Below are 21,957 nucleotides of genomic sequence, written 5' to 3' on the forward strand. Positions count from 1 at the left end.
CATTTCTTACAAGTTCCCACAAAAAGGGAAGAGTAAGCTGGTCCAATTGCTTCATAAGTGGAACTCAGAAGAGCCCATATTCTATTTGGATGTAATTACACATGACACCTGAAAGGGGACACCTTTGAAGGTAATCAGAATCAGGAATGGAGATTTTGAAAGCCACAGAAGTGCAAAAGATGTTTACGGCAAGCCCCTCTCAGAGGTCTGCTTGGGTAGTGACTGTGCTCAAGCACTTCTTACTACATGCACAGTTATTCTTCTTCAAAAATTGGAACCTGCCACATCTGAGAAAAGGGTAAAGTGAACTGACATCCCAATTCAGCAAAACAAGCACTTTGACTCTCAGTTGGCAAAACTCATTTTCTGAAGTACTGCTAAAAGCAACTCCAATGAGTTCTTCAAAAGGTTTTTGCCCAAAGGTGCTATTTTACCCCATTTAATCTCCAGCTATTCTAATCATGTGATAAACACTATCTTGAGGGAATAATGGCAAATTCTGCTAAAAAAAGGGGGGGGGGGGGAGGGGAGAACAAAAAAAAAAGGAAGAAGAAAGAAAGAATTAAAAAGAGGAGGCAGCTGCAAGTGTGCAAGTGTCAATGTTCTAAGAATCATCTATCGATAACTGACTTCCAAGAGGACTGCCTGGGCATGAGTTAGACTATATTACCTGGTGTGGTGTACAGACCAAGACAACACAGCAAAAACACTGCTCACACTCTTTCATGTTGACAACTGTAGAATTTCGGGGCAATAAGAAACCTCAGAGAACTTGGAAGTCTCTGTAGATGGAGGGAGGAGGACAAAGGGAAAGAGGAGGCTTCTCAAAGCATTTGTGAGGCTCAGAAAGGCATTCTCCCTCTTCTCCATTTCCCTTATCTCAATTAGCTGGCCTCAGCAGAGCTCATACTATTTTAGAATACATTTTCTTAAGGGCTTTACCCCTGATAATGTGAATAAAAATGCTCTAAAATGATTCTGTTGCAACAGACCAGATAACAGGAACTACATGCAGCCAATTGTTCATACATAATAAGAACGGCATTAGAGTTTAAGTTAAAATTACATATTGCATTTTTATTAGAACTTTAAAGCTACTTTTGAAACACCTTGACATAGGAGACACTTTGTAAATTATGAGGGCAGTTACATAACTGAAAATTGAAATAAAACTTTAGAACTGCCTGTAATTTTCCAGAGCTTAACAAAAAGGAGAGGTGTGAGAGACTTCAGTATTGCTCCTTTATAATATGCCAAATCAACTTGAGAGATATTTGTTAGCTAATAATTGGGAACAAATGAAATACCAAAAAGGTCTGGGTGGACTACAGAAAAACTATTAGATTAAGATACAATCAGGCTTTAGTATCTCATTTTCCACACTAACAGAACAAAATAGAAGAGAAAAAAAAATCATATCAGAATTTTTTTGACTTAAAGAACTGAGCAAAAGGCCAAGTAGAAGGGAAGTCCACACTAAAATGAAGTTTGATCCAACTCTCCCCCAACCTGAAATAAGAACTATGAAAGATTTATCACTTCAATGCTCTGCAGCAGCAATATGGCAGTGATGTACATGCTACAGCTTCTATTTTCCAAGTTCACTCAATATTTAAAAATATAAAATACACACTAACAAAAAATACTCCGAGTTGCTAAATGATGAGCACAGGAATTCGTATTTTCAAAAAACTGGGAATAATGTAATGTTTTTTCAGATTGACTTAGGCCAACCCGGGTCCATGTTTCTCTCAATAAGGCAGGCCCCATGCCCTCCCCTTCCCCAGCCTGCCCTCAGTGTTATCACATCTATGACCATACTATCAGCAAGATCAGGGACTTGAGTTTTTAAATATCTTCTACTGAAAGGCAACTTGGGGATCATTTAGATAATTAGCTTGACTCATATTTCAAGCTGTTTGGCTGCCATTCTTGGGTTAACAGGGACAAACTTCAAGAGTGAGGCTGGAGGACAGGCAGTAGAAAGACCAATCTACATCCATCAAACTGAATACTCGCTCCCATCTCTGCTCTAGTAAAGCGTTCTGAGATGGCTGCTGGCACCCCTCTGGTACTGCAGACACTGTAAAATGGAAACCCTGCCCCAAATCCTTCATTTCTTCCCAGACTAAAGTAAAAATACATGATTCGATTCCAACTTGGTCAGGTTATGAAACAGATGTAATAAAAATTTCCTGGCATACGGGGAGCAGAATTTGAGGTTGACTGCAAAACTTAGCAGGGATTTCACTCAAAGAAGAAAGTTTTCTTGAAGGCTGTTCTTAAAAAAAAAAAAAAGAAAAAGAAAATTACATTTAGAAAATACCACCACGGTATGGCTGACCTTAAATATTCAGTAATCTTGTAACAGATTAAGAACACACAAGAGAGGAAAAGGATAGCTTGAGAAAATAATAGATACTTAGAAAGCGTGTCCTAGACTTAACTATAACTAAAACACATCATATATGAACCAATTCAATGAAGAACAGCAAACGGAAAAGCTAAAATGAAAACCAGGCTCCTTCCAAGCCATACAGAATCAAACTTCCTAAGAAGACGACTTTGCTTATGTATTCACCAGAGCACCTTCTGCTGAAGAAGTAGAAGCTGGTATTACTGCAGAGCCCAAATTAATTTGTGTTACCAAAATTAACTTTGATATCAAGTAGTTATGATTCAATTTTCTGACCTAGCTGCAACAATCTAATAAAAAAAGTAGGGTAATTTACATATTTTACCCATTAAGAACTTTCCAACAAAGCCAACGAGAGCAAAAGATCAAAGATCTTAATGTAGAAAGTAAATAATTTCCAATAATCATGATCCTCATTCATTATCTCTACCACAGTAGGGATTTGACTTCCATGCCTTTCAGTATGCCCAACAGAACAATTAGGAAGCATTTTTAATTGCCAAGTTAGAATCATGGAATGGTTTGGGTTGGAAGGGACCTTTAAGATCATCTAGTTCCAACCCCTCTGCTATAGGCAGGGACACATCCCACTAGACCAGGTTGCTCAAAGCCCCATCCAGCCTGGAGGTTAGGTACATCAGCTTAGGTACAGAACTAAACTACGACTCATACCTAAAAAAAAAAAAAAAAACAACGAAAAAAGGTAAGTACATTAAAAAAATCTTGGGTGGAAAAAAAGCAAAATAAAACTTAACAGCAGGTTAAGAAGAAAAGCTAGGACTTATCTTTTTTAAAGATATTCATACATTCTAATAAAATCAAAGTACTTCGTATTAGCCTCAGGTTCACATACGCAACTGGAATTAAAGTCCCCTTTATGTTGCCATAGTGATCATTATGAAAAGTTTCCATTTGATTCTGAACATATTGAAACATACTATTTATCAACCTGGAGGTCAGCAGTAAAGCTCAAAATTTCTAAATAAAGTTTAGATCCACAGCAAAAGCAAAAGGAGAAACTACTCATACATTTGTTAATACTGATGAAAATACTTAGAAGAAAAGACTATCCTGTAACCACAGTAGCAATTCCTCAAGCTAATTAAATAATAAAACTATTTGCTTTTATTTTGTTATCATGTAGGCTGCTGGTATTGCTAAGCATTATGCTGGTATAATCTATGCACAAATAGATAGAATTTAGAAAGTTTAGGACCACGCTGGTCATTGCTACAGTCAGATTCCACATTCCACCACTTTGCCTACAATGGGCATATTTCTTCTCTGTTAATCCAAGGAAGGCACAAAGACGGAAAAGCATTGTACCTTCCCTTTCAAATAAAACTAATGAAAGTCTCCTCATGGAGAGTAAATATATAAAACCACCTCACTGGTGGCTCCATAGTCTCCAGGGGCCAACACGGTAGCTCCCTGGACTGGCCAGTTCCTCTGCCTCACAAAGGAGAGCAAGAAAGAAGGGGCTTGTAACTCAGCATAACATATCCTGGGTCTGCTGGAAGGTGACTGGATACCTACTGTAGGGTTTCAAGGCACAGCAGCAAACAGTGAAAGCAAAGACAACGGTATGTATATCAAGGGAAATCTTAGTGAGGACTGAGCCTTTTAGTTCCTCTGTCAGCCATCTACCTGTAAACAAGTTCAGTAAGCATGAACATCTCACATAGACTCAGAAAGTTTCCTTAAAAAAAGATACTACTGTTCAACTTCTTTTGGAAGAGGGGAAGGATGGACGACTGTTTGCTTGAGTCTGCTCAACTCTTAGTGGACAAAACTTGTATTCAAATTTGAAAAGGTTCAAAAGAAACAAAATTTCATGTTTTCCATCGCAGACATTTTCTACATGAAAATAACAAGCAACATCTGAATACAAAATGTCTCCTGTCACAGTATCTTATTTCTTTAATCACTGACTACTAGTACAGGTTTTCATGTGAAGGAGTGAAGAACCGAAGGGCAATTCTTGCTTGCATGATGATACTTGTGACTGCAGCTAAGGGACTAGAAGTGTTGAAGCATGTTTGACCTTCAAATGTCAGCATGTTCCTCTTGTAAATATTTAATAAATCTTTGTAAATCTTTGCACAACTGTGAAGTGCTGTAACACTTTCCCTAGGGATGCAGTCAAAGAACAGCAACAAGCCCAGTGGGAAGACGGTTTGTGTTGTCCCAGCACAACTTCCCTGCCGCCTCTGAATCCCAGCAGGCCACTTCATGGGGACAGGGCTGGGCATGAACTTGGCCAGCACATCTCCTCTTGTCTTGAGGCTCTAAGCAATGTGATACGATGAATTAATGTGTGCTAGGCCTGAGTGACTTCCAGCACTCAGTGTACAGCCCCATAATGCTGCCATGCCTCCCGCTACCAATGATGGAGGACTTATCCTTTCAGAGCAGATAAGTGCCAAGATGCTGTGCTGTCACATCTAGCTTTATCAGTCCTTTTTGCCTGAAGGGCAACGTGTCCTTTATGAGAAATACTTCACAGGAAATTAACCAAGTTCTTTCCAGCACTTAAAGTCATTTTGCTAATTCTTTCTAAGGTTACAGATGAGCTCTTAGAAGCAAACTTTCACCAAACAAAAAACAAATACTGTAGGTTATAGTATATAGATTTTGGTGGTGGTACAATTAAATTATGAACCATTTTACTATGTTCTTCAAGCAAACTACACTTTTCAGAAAATCTAATTCTGATTTCTTGGTGCTAGTATTGTGATAAAAAAAATACCATGTCTAGAAATCACATCAGAACTTAAATTCAAAGCAAAAGAGCTTACACAGAAAGCCAACTCTAAGTTATATGTGCACAGTGATACTGTTGGAAGAAATGGAAAACAACAAAATGGCCAAAACATGTAACTCAAGTACAATCAAGTACAAAAGGCTGCTCATATTCTCAAAGGATAGCTCCAGTATTCTCCTGGAGACTCTGGCAGTCCATGGCTCAGACAGGTACACCCTCTGCTGAATAAAGAACTGGCTGAAGGTTCAAGCCCAGAGAGTGGTGGACAATGGAGTTAAATCCAGCTGGTGACCAGTCACGAGTAGTGTTCCCACAGGGCTGGTAAGCCCAGATAAGCCCACAGCTGACACAGTAGCACAGTTATATTCTATGATTTAGTCCCAACCCCTTTCCTAATAATTCCTAACACTATGTTGTTGGGTTTTTAATGACACTAAAGAACCAATGTTTTCACAGAGCTATTAATACTTGAAGTCTCATTCTAGAGTAGGTAGGGCCTACTCAAAGTATCACCATATCTACTAAGATAAGATTTATTTATTTTGTGCTTCCCCCATGTACACTGTCTTTATCGCACTGATTTTCTCCTGCCATTCTAACTCTGGTGAATCAATATCAGAGAACCACCTGAAATTCTTCATAGTTTGCCTTTATTAATTATACCCTAAATAGCTTTGTGACATTAGCAGATGGATCACCAATAATTTACCACCTTTTCAAAATCACTCACAAACATTCTGCATGTCTCAAGCAGAAGATCTGATCTCTTTGAGATTCTGCTATTGACCTTTCTCCACCTTGAGGATGGACTATTAATTCCTAGCTTTTTTTTCTTCCTTATTTAGCCATATAATAGTTTTCTCTTCTATTCCATGGTAGATTAATTTCTTTAATAGCTTCTGGTAATGGACCCTGTTAAATTCCTTTTGACAAACCAAAGTAGACACACTATCTATTGGCCTATCTACTCCTTCAAACAAGCCAAAGTACCTCTTCCTCAATCTCATAGTCAGTGTTGAGCCAATATTCCAAGGTGTCTACTCTCCCCAACAGAGTAATGAAATCCATTTTTCAGGATCTTCCTTAGAAGGTTTTAGAAATATCCAGTGATTCCCATCACTAACCCCTTTCCTTTGCAGTTATTAAATGCATAAAATCTGCTAGCAACACTCAATCCCCCTGAGAACTGAACATATTTAGAAAGAGCAGAAATCTGTGGGAAGATGCTCCATACGTAAATCAATTTAACAGCACGTGACAGGATGTACACTTCCTTTCTCTCCCCCTCCCTATCTTTCCTTCCTGAAGGACCAGGCAAACAACACATTTTAATTAGCAGAATTCTCCCATGGCAAAATTAAGTACTTTATGTTGGAAGAAACACCCAAAGAAGGATGAATAATCTCTGTGGCAGCACAAAGATCCTCAGATGTAAAGTTCCCGTTTTGAAGCTGGGTGTGCTCAGTGTACAAGGTATGAAACTTATGCAGTGGCTTCACACACATTGTTCATAGGTTGCAAATGTGTGAATGCACACTTAAAAAGTAAGCACGTGTACACTTCATGAAGAATCATTGCATTTATGCTTAGAAATATGTACACACTGTTTCAAGACTTATATAATTTGAAGCCAACTGGTAACAGATAATCTTAATTGTGAAGCTTCATCCAACCCTTCTTCAGCCTTTCACCTATAAAATAGGGCTGACAGTCCTTACCTCATGACCTCAAGGAAACCAGAATTGTCTCTAGAGTGCTCAGGTAAGATTAGAGAAACTTCAGAGAAGTAACTGATTTTTGTCTTTAGGCAGGATCTGAACAGCAAGCAAGGGAGAAGGCTGAGTGATGTACTGAGCAGGAGGCAGAAACAAAACACCACACGACACATCAGGACTACAGCAGTGGCTGAGCACTGGTACAGTCCTAGACTGGCCAGCATAAGCTCATGGAGGCTGCCTTAGCTTTCCCATTTTCTAGTTTTTGAGCTCTTACCATTTTAACCATCACAATGCTCTCAGAAATACCTCTTGTGGTAAGCTCACTTTACATAAAGCACTGAGGATAAAGCAGGAATGTCTGACATTCACACAGCCCAGACAGAGTTAGATGAGGCAGAAACTTGGTCCAGCTAGGATTGGTCATTCAGGAACAAAACTTAATTTACCTTTTCAAGCTCCTAAACATTTCAAAATAGCCTGGGCCTTTTTTACTCTTTACTGCTTTCTTTAGTAGGTGGCCATTATTAACAAGACCTCTGCAAATCAGTGACTGCTTCCTGTGAGCTGGTCTTCAGGTGTATACACCACCTGCTCTGGTTTCCCTATCACATTTTCAAGGGACAAACGAAGCATTCACTTACAACATTTATTTAAAAGGACTTTGTTGTTGCTTCAGGAGTAGATTTGTAGATCTGTTATGTTCAAAACATTAAAAAAGGTTTTCCATTTTGACTTATTCCACAAATCCATTTCGAATTAAAATGTACTCTGGTCACTGAGGAAGTAAAACCTGCGTACACCCTAAAAATGCACAGAAATAGAAGAACTCAGACTTACTCCTGGTCTAACGCTGTACAAAAATAAGATACTTTACATTTAATTATATGTAAAGGTGCTCTCTCGTCTCTGCCAGCAGGCTAATTTTGCTTCATCTCTTCACTTCAACGTTTCATCAGTTCCAGCTCAAACTTGGCTAAGAAGCAGCTGAATCAACGCCTGGCACAAGCGCAGAGGCTGTGACTGGCTGAGGAAGGTCTCACTTGCCTGATGAGAGATTGCATTCAGGATTTCTCTGCCCACTCCCCATCCCTTCCCCTAGTGAATGGTGCTTTGTCCCTGAAGCATGCCAGTACCACATTAGTGGTTTATACAGTCCTGCTCCATGAATAAAAAGCTTGGAAAGGCACTACAATAAAACAGGAGATGATGCAGCTGCTGAGAATCGCAATGAAAAGATAAACTTGTTGTCATTTGTGAAAATGATCGGTAAAGCCAGCTGATGCTTAGCAGCCACCTTCTCTACTACAGCAGCTGACCATAAAATTCAGGTCAATTGAGTTCAGGTATATATGGAAAACCATTTCTATTCAATAAAGCATGTCAGGCCATGCTCTTAATTACACCACTGCAGAGCAGGGCATTCAGGAAGACACTTGATGAATTGAGGCCCCATATTTTGCTGCAATTAGCTGAGCGGTGAGGGCATGGCAACAGGAGAAGATTCATTCTGCTGGCACAATGCCGAGGAGCTCCAGCGTGCCAGCCAAGTGCGGCTTTGGGCCTGCACAGGGCTTGGCAAAGCAGCCTGAGCTATAGCTGCACTGCAGCAGGACAAGGCTGCATGCTCATAGGCCTCACTGCCCCTCAGAAAATGTGCCCAGCCTGCACAGGCAGGGCTGCCCTGCTCACCAGCATCATGCCAAAAGCACCACTGGCAGAAGGAGTATTGTCCACTACGGAGCAAAGAACAGAGATTACAGGATTTCTCTCAGCAGCACTGCAACGTGTAGTTGTGTCTCTTGTTGCACTACAGATTTCTCCGCCCATGGTCTCGTTAAGCAATTCAGACTGTCAGTTTTCGAGATCTTCTCCCTCCCGTCAGCTAGTGCTGTCAGAAAATCTAGACGTGAGGCAGTCATGTAGGCTGAAAATAAGCACATCTTATATTTTAGGATAAGAGTGCAACACGAGGCTTGTCTGCATGACTCCCGTGGCTGAGTGGAGACTGAGGCAAGCTAGAGGTGGGACAGGGAAACAGGCAATTAATGTCATTCTGCTGATTAGGTACTCCATGGAGAAAGCAATGGAGAGCTCCTCCAAAGTGTCTGGAAAAACAGCTTGCCATCACAGCTGGAAATAGGTGAGCTATGCAGTGTGCTGAGAGAAAAGAATAGCCAGTACTGCCAGGCAGCAGTGGAAAATAGGCATTTCACATGCTTTCATGAACAAATCTCATTGTTAAAATCACAAGTGAAGCACCACATGGACCAGAACGAGTTGTGCAGTTAACTACATATATATTTATCTCAATTGTTTATTCCAGGCATAAGCCTGGTGTTTACTCTCATATAATTGGCTAGGCATGTGCATCAAATCCTATGTATGCCTTTTTGGCTGATATCAACAAGTGGTTAACTTTACAAGCTGTTAGAGTAATAAAATACAACAAGGAAATAAGTATTTTCAAAGATGCTTTTGTTAAAACCAAAAACAGAAGACAGCATTTCACTACAGAACTAAACAGCAAAATATACTGATCGTATCACCTGATCCATTTGTTTCTGAATCAAAAGTAATTGAAGTTTGATTGAGAGAGGCTACATACATAATTATATTTCAATATCATCGAATATCTCGTCTGGATCCTCCAAGAGCTGCCTAAACATACGGGGCTTAACAGCATACCTTAAAGGGACAACAAAACAGTTCCACATGAACACACAAGCATTTTACACAGCACAGTTAATCAAAGCCCTGGTAATTCCCCCTTCACTCCACATCACTGGTGGGTATCCACAAACATCTATGTAATTTAGCTTCTCCTTTCTCTCCCAGGCTATGGTGCATATAATGAGCAGCTAGGCTACGGTATATTTCATCAGTAGTTAATGAAATGCCATCTATTTGGGAAAGTGTAACCATACATTTATCCAAGGTTTTAAAAGAATGGCACCGCTGGGACAAGGATGACTGTTCCTGCAGCAAGCCTGGAAAATGGAGTGAATTACCTCATTTCACAGCCCATGTTACACAAATTCACCAGCTGCTTTTTCTCACAGGAGATGTGAAGAGAAAACAAACCAGAACTGCTCATTGTCTACGCTGCCCCAGTGCACGAGTCCTGCCTTCCTGCTGCTTCTACTTTTAATGAGGCCAGAATCATAGCCAGGGTATCTTTCTAGAACAGTTTAAAAAACAAAGTGGTAATCATGGGCTTCTTGGCACCCCTTGCTGAAACCCTGCAGTAAGCTTATGTCACCATTTTGGAGCACAGGGACTTTGCCTGCTTTCTGCATGCTGCAGGTTTGGGGGTGCCAGCATGCACAGTCACAGACAGCGCCAAAAAACACTGCAGATCTTTAACTCCACAGCCTGCTAGTCTCATTGCTCACCATCTTTGCCTGAGCACACATTTGTGATTATGTCAACCGGCATACTTCTCCTTCAAACTGCACAGTGTAACCCTTTAAACTCTGTAATTAAAAAATCTCTTTTGAATTGTGTCAGACTGCTGTCTTCGAGACAAAAAAACAAAGGGAGAAGAGGAAGAGCAACCTAAATAGATTCCTATTTCTGTCATTAGGTGGGTAACAGCTTCAAGCTATAATAAGCACACCTGAAGATGTCATTTTCTACAAAGAAGATGAAAGTAAAAATAACGTTGAGCCAAAAATCCTTCAGTATGTTCACAGAGTTAACTAGAATTCAATCAACAATTTCCTTTTCACACCAAGTTGTCTCTCCTTCTTGAACTGAGATTGTACAGTAGCCCACGTCCCTGGAAGCATGCAAGAGACACCATGAATGAGATTTATTGCATGAGAACATCTTCCCAAAGCTTGTAGTTTTAAGAATATTCATAGAATCATAGAATGGCCTGGGTTGAAAAGGATCACAATGATCATCGAGTTCCAACCCCCCTGCTATGTGCAGGGTCGCCAACCACCAGACCAGGCTGCCCAGAGCCACATCCAGTCTAGCCTTGAATGCCTCTGGGGATGGGGCATCCACAGCCTCCTTGGGCAACCTGTTCCAGTGCATCACCACCCTCTAATATTGTCAACCCCTGCTCAACAGCACAAAATCACATCTTGAAAATAAATAAAAAAGATACTTTTCTTCTTTGGTTCAGTTACAACATTTGTAGTCACTGCAGAAGCACATGGTTTGTTCAAGTAAGAGGCTTTCATTTTGCCTCCTTTAATTACTGTCTGCATGCTTTAGCTCCATCCGCTCAAGAAAAGGAAATATGAGCCTGTGCAATCTAATAAGTCTTATCAATATTACAAAAGTATATTGCCATAAACTGCTACACTACCACACAAGAGTCTTGAAAAGAAAAGCTAACAGAGCAGTCAAGTGCTGCAGTGATACATGCCCTACACACCTCACAAGACTGAAGACCAGAATGCAAACTGATCATGAAGATGCTCTGGCCTGAAAGCAAATTTCTGTCACACACTCTTTCTAACCATTTATGGAAAACAAATATCAAGATGGAAGAAATGATACATTGACTGAAGATTCTAAAGGTGATTTTCACACCAATAGTGTATTTTTAATGCTAGAAAATGGTTACTGATAAAGAGCTTTTTAAAAAAGTTTTAATAAAGCTTACCATTAAATCTTGAGAGAGGAAAAAAACAAAACAAGAAATTACACTTATGCAACTCCGCAATCAGTTGTTCATTGGCAAGCTTTTTTATGGCATTTTATTTCTTACTAGTTAATTGTTGTCTACATCAAAGGTCTCCTTGCATTAAGATTACTGCAGAAAGGTTATCAATGGAGCCTTACTTCTGAAGTTTTCCACTACCAACCATATCAAGGGTAGCAAACATACATATGAAGAGATGATAAACAAGATCAAACTTCAAACATATATATTTACACATTATTTCAACATTATTATTTCAATGTTTTAAAGACTATGTATATATTTAATATTGAAGAGGCATTATGTCAAGCAGCATAATGCTTCCTCAAACTGCATAATTTAATCCTTTTAACTCTGTAATTAAAAAATTACACTTTGTTTTCCTTCCCCTTCGAGATTTGTGTTCTCTTCACGGGGCCTGTTCATCATACCACCAGCTTTACCACCATGAGGGCAATGAGCCAACAGGAAAGGACTTTCCCTCTAATGCACTTTTACTGCATGAAACACAGACTTGCTTCACCCCTTGTGGGACCACAGACAACAACCAGAGCATTGATGGAGAAATAATAGATACTGGCAACCATTCCTCCAGCGGATATAGTAATGTGGCCACTCTTCCCCTACTACTCCCACAAACATCAGTCTCTGCTCAGGATTTTGTTTCTATTAGTCAAAAGACGAAGAATAGGATTGGAGAAGGATGTCAAATGCCCATAATGCAGGCAAACACAACTGCATAAATTTCACTTACAAGGAAATCTGGCAAAAAATAGCATATGTTTTTTTTTAAATGTAGAATAAAAGTTAAAGGGCAAAGTATTACTGGAAATGAGCTACCTAAATACCTTTAAAATTCTTGCCTTTAGCAAGGAAAGTCTAACTTGCTACCTAAGATTGCAGACATTTAACTCTTGATAAATTTTCATTTCAAAACAGCAGCTCAGGAAAAGTACCTTAAAAGTCCAAGACCAGTTCATCACACCTGGAGGCAACTGCTCATAACGCTGTTCATGAATTTATGAACTTCCTTCTAAATTACTATGCTTCTTACTCCTATTCCTTTTACCAGGAGACTGCTGGCGCTCCTTGCCCTCACAGAAACTTCCCTGTAATTTCCAGATTAAATTTATTCATGGTCAATTTATATTCATTTGCTCTTGTGATGACATTGTCTTTTATCTTAAATTAAGTTGTAAGTTCTCCAGGGCTCCGACCAAATTCACATCAATATGCAGAGTCCTCAGCATAATACTTCCCTGAAAATAACTCAGAGCTTTAGTTATGATTACAATACAATAAATAATAAAAATCAGGTTTTGGACATCCTCTAGTATGTTCTTTCATCACTTCTGTAATGTCCATCATTATATTACATTCTGCTATGTAACGTTCTGTGAATTCAAGTAGACTCACATGAAATTTGATCAAATAGGTAACGATGAAGCCAGGTCAGACTGCAGTTCAGCCCCAGTTCTATGAAGCCAATTATATTTCTCTAACAGTCTACTTGCCCTACACGCTAATCCTTACCTTGACTATGGACCACTAAAGAAAACACAGCAACAAATGGGAAGACTACCTTTTAAGCACTTAAAAATTTTTGGTGTAGGAGTGATCGACATAACACATGCAAAGGTTTGGAAAACACTCAAAAAGTGGCAGATTCCTTCATGTAATTGAAATTTTTGTTAGAGGAAGGTCTATCGCTGCAAGAAAACATCTTGAATTTGGGTACTCCTTGAATGCTAATGCTTAGAATAGACTTGTCATTCTTATCTGCAGCAGCATCAACAACTATATACTATACACTGTGGATCAAGAAACACATTTTTCGTATTTATAAAATCAAACATCAGATCTAGAAACTTTACTGAATGGCTGTTTCCCTCATACTTCTCATTACATATTCTCCACATCTGTTGTTTTGCCTTCTTAGCAGTGGTGTGTCTATTTATCAGCTTGCAGTCCTGTTGTCATTAAGTTGGCATGTTCAACCTCTCTGTATCAGGTACCGGGTGCCACTTGTCTTACCTAGCCTAACAAATCAATAAGAATTCGAGAAAGATTGTGTATTTTCTGTATTTTTTTTTTCATTCATTATTTATTTCATGGAATAACTGCTCTGAGTTACTTTCCACACAGATATTTTAACTGCCTCAATATAACAAGACAGAAACTCCAACTTTGAACTCTATGCAGCCAAATCCATGACATGATACAAACAACACTGGTAAAAGCAGCAAATTTAAATAGCTTGTGGAACAATTTCAAGAGAAAGATGTGATAAGAATATTAATGAAAATGTCAAGTCAATGTGATTTTCAGCTTCTGAATGCTGATAGGAAGCTAAAAAAGTTAACACATGCACTAAAAAAAAAAACCCCAAACAACAAAGAAATCAACTTCCATCCTAGGAAGGCATCCTAGGAGGCAGGAGAAAAGAAAGCAAGCCATTGCTTCAAAATAAATAGATAGATAAAAAGCTGCAGGAAGAAATGTCCTTTTGGCTTCCAGGTAGAAGGCAGTAGTATGCATTCAGGGAAGAGATGGGATAGCTTATATACAAAGACTTGTCTATATGGGAGAAAAGGAGAGATGACAGTGAGAAAGTTCTGGGGAGCAAGCAGAAGTCTGGTTTGCAGTCACACATGAAAACAGAATCAGGAAGAACAAGATCATTTTCTCTCTATTTAAGGTAGCTTCAAAGGACTTGACAAAAGACAAAACCCACTTTAGCAAATACAGCAATATAGAGATATAAAAGAAATAGTTTTGTAGACTCATGAAGAGACAGAAACACCAAAAAGCAAGAAAAAGACCGTCACTCACCCAAACACCTGTAGGGAACCACAATATGTGGGTGACCATTGCACTGCTTCCATCCTCTCTTGCACCAATTCTGGATTGTAACCGGCTGGTTGGCTTCGACAACATTGGTAATTTGCAATTCAGGGTAAACCTAATATTAAAAATAGAAAGAAGAAATTGAAAAATGTTATTGTAAATATGCACTCTGGGTCACGCAAAACGGATATCATAGAACCATACTCCATTTCCTAACCTCTCCTTCTTCTGCTGTATATTATATTTCAATTTATATCATAGTGTGAATATAGACGTTTACCTGAAAAGGTGGTTTTTTAGTGATGAATAAATATACATGCAGCTGCCAATTCAGAATGCAATGGTAGTAACAGCTGGCTGTCAAAATATAACTTGGCCACATATACTTCCTTTAGCTAAAAGTTATCTCAGCAAGTTTCTAAGATACCCTCTCCTTCAAGTCCAGGATATCACCATCCTTGTAAAACTTCGTATGGAGATTAGGACCAATATACACTTAAAATTAATAACATGGTCTTTATTTTTCTCATAATTATTTTGACAAACACCATGCTCTTCTCACAGCAGTCTGCACAGTATTCATTTTGTTGAATCAGTTATTCATATCATAGAATCATAGAATGGCCTGGGTTGAAAAGGATCACATCTAATTTCAACCCCCTGCTATGTGCAGGGTTGCCAACCACCAGACCAGGCTGCCCAGAGCCACATTCAGCCTGGCCTTGAATGCCTCCAGGGATGGGGCAATAATTACGTTTGCATCACCAATATAAATGTCTTTCCAATTTTCCCTGAATATTGAGATCAAAAGCCAGTCCATTCTTAATACTGTAATATCCTTCTCCACCCACAACTGTACCACCACCATGGTATATGACTAATCTGTTGGGAAGCCACAACTTCGACCAAACTACATATTGGTCTTTTTATCTCCCTCAGTCCTTTAAACATAGCCACTCCTCTTTTAAAAACTATCTTTGTCATTATCACCTTCTCTGGTCTGTTCTTTTGACTTCTTGGACAAGTCTAAGACACTGAACTTTTGCACAGACCCACCTCCCAGTCACCTCATATAGAGAGCATCTACTAGATGAGCTTTTCAGTTTGTAACAAACACATTGCCTCTCACTATGCAGGGGATCATGCTGCGAAGGATTTTTAGCACATATGAACTGGATTCCTTAGTGGATCAAAGTGAAGCAGAAGATGTGCTCCAGAAGCACATCCGTCTCCACCCCAGCTACTAATGGATGGTTAGTCTGCACAACAAGGCTACAGCTAACCAAAAGCAAAGCCTGTAAAGTGTGCCACTCAGCATGGATGTTCAGTCCCCAGATATGCCACTCTGTACTGCCAACTCCCAGCATACCACACCACATTTGCTACTGTAGCCTATGGTTCTCGCTTTTCATTTTTCAGGTCAGATGTCTACGTGCCCTAACATCCTTAACAATTTCTGAGTATGACAAATCTGAGCTTTCGGCCTACCTAAATCCTACAGTCTGCTCATAACTACCAACACAGAAGAAAAGCAACTAATTGCAGATGATCCAAAAACATCCTACAGAAAAGAAACGTAATCCCAATTGAAGAAAGTTGAGTTGAGATTGGGTGGGTTCTAGAAGTCCAAAGCCAAGGCCTGGAAAATCAGAATAAGAACTTCTACAGCCCTCTCTGAGGAAAAAAGAAATAATGAAATAAAATAAATAAAAACAAAATTAGTCTTACTCCCATGTGCAGTCTTTTATGCTAACCCAGCATGCTAGACCATCCACTTAAATGAAGCCCACAAAAGAGAACTGCAAATTTAGTTGAAAGCATTCCTAAATTTGGAAGACTGTGGCTTTGTTCTTTTGTTTACTCTCTAGCAGGTGACCAGGGCTGATGGTCAGTATCTATTTTGCAAATATAGTATTTTCACTGTAATTGCAGGAAGCATCTCCAGAAGCATTTACTGCTCCCCCTGTGCTTCAACTACCAGGCTCTGAATGGAAACAGTAAGGTGCAAATTAAATGAAAGCTACCCTGTCCTCTTCAACCTCCTTATCTTTGCCCTTTGTTTCCCCAGTTCTACCAGACAGGTCTGTACATGTTCATGCTCTCAACTCTCATAACAGCACTGCCAGAATGGATTAGGATTCCACCGCAGCAGGAAATTTCACACCTCAACTGCTGTGAAAATAGTACACAGTAAGGCAACAAAGCTGCCTTAGAAAGTAATGAGGAAGATACAACAGAAAGCTTTACTTTTCTTTGGACTCTGCCTTTATCACCTCCACCACTCCACAGCCTTCCCAGTTTATACACCCCCAGACATCGCACTGCATAATTAGAGTTTACAGGCACATACATTGGATGCTGGCACAAACCACACGCTTCATATAGCACATGGTGTCACTGACACATTCTTGCGAGGGCCATTTTAACATTTCTCAGGGTTAAGTGTCACCCGTCATGTACGAAGGAAGTAAATTTCTTAAATAAAAAAGATTAAGAATTTCAAAAGAACGTTGGGCCAGAATGCAAAAATAAAATAAGTGTATGGCAAACAGGTATACAGGTATTGGACCAGAGAGATTATCACATTTCAAAGAAGAAATGAAATAAAGAACTTACCCATGTCCTGAGCTCCCAGAAGGGCTCCAAGAAGAAGGATCTCCAGATAGAGATCCTTCCTCCTTGGAAGTCAGCCCTTAAATGGGGGTCTAGGAGAGGTGGAGCCTGGCTCAACCCCTTCTGGTCACTGAGGTGAGATTGCATTCACCTGTGCCCCTGCAGCTGACTCAGCACTTGCCTCAGGTCGTCAATCAGAGGTTCAGGCCGTGATTCAACTGTTCCCATACAAATAAGATAAAAATTAAAATTTAAAAAAATAAAATAAAATTAAGAAGCTATACGGAGTTTTTACGCATACACAGAATGTGTGCACAGCTTTAAGACAAGTGGAAAAAGAACCCTGATCCATGAGAACAAAGACACATTCAGCTGCCTTCCTGAGGTGAATTTCTAATGAGTGAGTGAACTATTACTGTAAACTCATATTGAAACAATAAGACTGGGGAGGGTATGCTATTTTTATTTTCACTCTCTCCTCAAACCATAATTTCAACTACTGGTTAGCATGTTAGACCAAATTACAAGGATTTAATGGTGTTTGTCAGAAGGACACAAGGAAGAATACATACAAGGAAGCTGCTGCTTCTGTTTCTACATCAGTTAACAAATTCCTTATTTCCTTTGACAGCTCACACAAAGCTCTGTCCACCCTTCACAACAGAAAACAAGCTTTGAATGTCATTGTCAGTAGGTTAACACCAGTAAACCATATGCACTGAAGAAAGCACTCCTAGCTAGGAGTATGTAAGATATTATGTAAGATACTTGCTCTGAATTGAAGTGGGACCTACTTAGTGGCATAGAAAAATGGGATTCATATTTATTTATAGTGTCCCTAATGAGCCACTGTTCCCTCTGGATAGTCAAGAGTGAGAGCTTTAGAAAATTACAGGACGTCTAAACTTTCAACTTTATCCCTACTTGTTGCACAGTAATACCTCCAATGTATTTTATAAGAAGCGGTAGATGAAATGGAGGTCAGCCTTCCATTTCCATGAGTAAATTTCTTTAAACTGACTTCAAAAGCTAAAATCAAAAGCCTCTGCACCGAGACCATTCAGAATTTAATGTGTTTACATTCACCACTCTCCATTCACCACTACTTCACCATTTACCACCACTCTCCATTCACTCTCCACTTTACCATTTACATTCACCACTCTCAAGCCTGATGATGATTGGATTGGAAGTAAAACATGAATGTACATACTTAGTAAAAGGAGTTTTGATCAGTTTATGCACAAAGGTATTGATGGCAGAGTTATGTCACAAGACGCTAATTGAACACGTGGTATTCAACAGCATTATTTTTAACAAATCTGGAAGGAAAGAGTGAAAAGATGCCACGAAACTGGGAGGCAGAGAAAAAGATTAAAATAACGCTGTGGACAAGTCAGCACCACAGCAATCTCCAGTGTCAGCGAGGAGGACTGGAGTCAGGCAGGAGGCATTTCCACACAGCCAGTCTATGGGTGTACGCTCCCAGGCCATTTAGAGGCTGGGAGCACAGGCCACTCCCGCAGGACAGGAGGACTATTTCAGGAAGAAGCACCTCAGAAAGCTGTTGACAGCCACTGGTGAGCATGAGCTCCCCTCGATATGCTGAGGGCAAGAGAGTCTGCACAGCTCCAGGCACGCACAGAAGCACTGGGCATGGTCACAGCTGTTCCTGGAATAACAGGCCCAGCTGCAGGGCAGTGATTCAGAAGGACTGGGATGAACTGGAACGAGTTCAGAGGCGAGCCAGAGAGCAGCAATGAGATCGTGTGTCCTGTGCAGAGGAAGTGTCTGGCTCCAGGACTAATCCACAGAGTTGAACAGGGACAGGCCCATGGCCATTTAATATCTCTTTGCCTCAGTCTTCACTGGCAGCCAGTCTTCTCAGATCCCTGAACCTAAACCTCTAGGCTGGAACTAGGGGAGCACACTCTCCCCCACTGTAAGGATAGAGCAAGTCCGAGGTCAGCTGATTGTGTAGAAGTCCACGGGGCCAGATGACATGCATCTCAGAATCCTAAGGGAGCTGGCTGACATGGTTGCCAAGCCACCCTCCATCATACTTGAAAGTCCAAATCAGAAATGTACATTAGCCATTACATTCCACCAATCAGAGGCAGACACATTTTCTAATTACCATTTCTTTTCGTTCCTTTTCCCTAATCCTTCAGTTGTTTGCTGTACCTACACATGGCATCTTAGCTGAAATTACATCACACATTTGGTTTCTCTTTTACCCTATGCATCAGCATCTGGTACAGCAATGTGTTGAAGTCAACTCGAATTCAAACATAATTCTCAACTCTCTAAGGTCACAATGAAAAAGGACTCATGTCTCACCAAAAGCTCACTGTCCAGTCACTCTAAAACACGATAATAAGAACTGGTGCAAATTTAGCCCTAATCTAGTGCAGATTTAGCCCAAATCTATCAAGTATTTATGAGTTGGCAATCTGCTTGAAATCTGTCTCAGTGACAGTGATATTAAAAACTAAATATAAAAGGCCATTGACAAGGCAGGAAGAAACATACATATAGCTAAGAGAATTTAAGAAACTACTGTTGTAAACAGAACAAATAATGGGGTGGTTTCAGTAGTCACATCTTCAGCAGTGATTAACCTGAATGTTCTCGTTTACTTAAAGCGGAGAGTAACTCAAACTGAAATATAGCTTAATTACAGTCATATCAACAAATTCCCCCTGGGTTTGTAGACAAATTTCCTTCCAATTGGACCATGACAGATTTTACTTTTAATATTCTGAATCTATAAAGTTGATATTATCTATAATGTTGATATTCATATTTAGAGTTGTTCACTGAAATGGTCAGACAATTAGCACACAAAAAATCTAACATTTAGGAATGCAACGGTCTTAAAATTGTGGAATATGTCACTCCAACAGTGAGCATCTCTGAAGGATGACTAAAATAACACTTCAGTTTTGAGGAAGAAAAGCCTTCAGTTCTAGATTAGCTAACTAACGGTGGATTAAAGCTATTCCTTTCCAGACTATATCTTAAAAAAAAAAAAAAAGCCTGCTGAGGATTTTCTGTTAAAAAGAGGGCAGAAAGCAGCCTACATGTTAAAGCCACAAAAAGGAACAAAACACCAGCTGCTTCCCAGAATTTTGCACAGATATATTATTGCTGAGCAGTAATAAGCAGACGTGCTGCACTCATTTCAAAGCATTTGGCATGTCCAGTCAGAGGAAGTACCCATTTTGGTGTGACTATGCACAGTATTTCTGCAAGTTTTCCAATCTAAAACTTGCAAAGCAGACTCCCAGCTGTCCCAGGTCAACCGCAATAGTAGTGGCATCACATGAGCAGCAATGGCACGAGCACTGCCAAACCCAACTGAAAAACAGATTGCAAGACTGAGAACAGGGTATCTGCAAAACAGGCAGCTGTACATAGACTCAAGTTAGTAGATGTCTCCTGTCAAAATATTCTAGTTGATTGCTGTTTTTTACAACTATTTTTCCACATTACAATCGAGCATCCTGGTATTCAGTAATTTTGAATCTTCACTGATTGATATCTAAACCCAGACTCAGGACTCGAGAAGCAAGAGGTTTTAAAGTCAGGTTTTATACTTAGATTTGTTGTTTGCTTTTTGTATTTTCTGATGCACAGTCATGTAATTTAAAGGTTGAAAACAACATCAAAGTTAAAATGTCCATTAAAAAAGACTCACATACTGTTGTGGAAAGACTCTCTCTTGAACTTCTTGACAAAACAGGGAGGGGAAAAGAAAAAGACAATGAATTGCACATGTTGATAACACATGCAACTATGTAGACTTCTGAATTGCCAAGCAAGGAAGGGATGCCATGTAAGCTTTAGGAAAAACTCAACTTGCTGACACGAAGGCCATGCTACGTGGTCAAGTTGACTACTCCGGGCAGCCCCTGAGGACCAAAATCTGCAGACAGCAGCTGTTGTGTTTCATGGGAAATGAACCATGTACATTGCCACACTTGCTCATTTCACAATCACCACCTCCTTGTCTTTTCTGTTTTTCCTCAAACTGATATTGTGCAGAAATAGTACTGTTCTTCTTCCAACTAATCTATGCCTACACAAAGTTATGAACTGGGCTTTCCTCATCGCTCAATAAAAAAAACAGTTGCAACTCAAGTAGCACTGCAAATTTTGCAGTACTAGCATGGTTTGCACAGTGAATGCTCCATGACATAGGCTTGTGTCCCATCAGTAACCTGACCAGGGATCTTCACCTCTCCAGAGCAGCACACTTCCACAAGTCAACACTGAAGCCTTTTGTTTTCTGCCAAGCCTCTGCTGGCTCAGCTACGCTGTGTCACACCTGACCACACTCCCTCTCTGCTGGCTTTCTTCACCATGTGGGTGGTCCTACACACACAGAAGCAAAGCTACATTGCCATCTAGTATCCCAATTCTTCATGCTATTCTGTGACTTAAGCAAATTTTTCGTTTCCCAATGAAAATGAAAAAGGAAAAAAAAAAACCAAAAAAAAAAACCAAAAAAAAAAAACCAGATAAACACAGCACCAGCTGCATTGGTGCAGTTTCCAAAGCATCTTTTAAACTCCTTTAGTTCTTCCACCAAGCATGCAAATCTAGTGACCTTCATTAGTAATCCTATCCTAGAGGAGGGGAGAGGGAGAAATAAAAAATACAAAGAACAGGAGAGTCTCCATGGGGGATGGAAAGGGTAGATGGTGAACCAGCTGTTATCCACAAGCAGTGGCATAAATGAGGGCAAAGGGAGAGAATAGGTAAGGTATTCCAAGTGCTTCTAGCACTGAGGGTCACAGATACATGAGCTGGTTTTAGTTCACTGGCCAGTTGGGTTGGTTTGCCTGCAAGCAGCTTCATGGGTACATGATTCCCTTCTGCTAGAAATCCTTAACGTGTTTTTATCTGGAATTTCACAGAAAACTACCACTTGTAATTA

General features: G+C 39.9%; 1 protein-coding gene across 6 annotated transcripts in view; it reads right to left on the reverse strand.

Annotated features, from left to right (window-relative positions):
- The window catches only part of APP (amyloid beta precursor protein), a 199,378-nt gene that overhangs the window by 117,397 nt on the left and 60,024 nt on the right, over positions 1-21,957 (reverse strand). For all 6 annotated transcript variants that reach the window (XM_015299094.4, NM_204308.2, XM_046943383.1 and 3 more), the window contains exon 3: positions 14,388-14,517. In XM_015299094.4, coding sequence (XP_015154580.2) covers positions 14,388-14,517 — 130 coding nt within the window. The remainder of the gene's footprint in view (positions 1-14,387; positions 14,518-21,957) is intronic.

The sequence above is a fragment of the Gallus gallus genome, chromosome 1 (genome assembly GCF_016699485.2).
Source record: "Gallus gallus isolate bGalGal1 chromosome 1, bGalGal1.mat.broiler.GRCg7b, whole genome shotgun sequence".
NCBI classification, from domain to species: domain Eukaryota; kingdom Metazoa; phylum Chordata; class Aves; order Galliformes; family Phasianidae; genus Gallus; species Gallus gallus.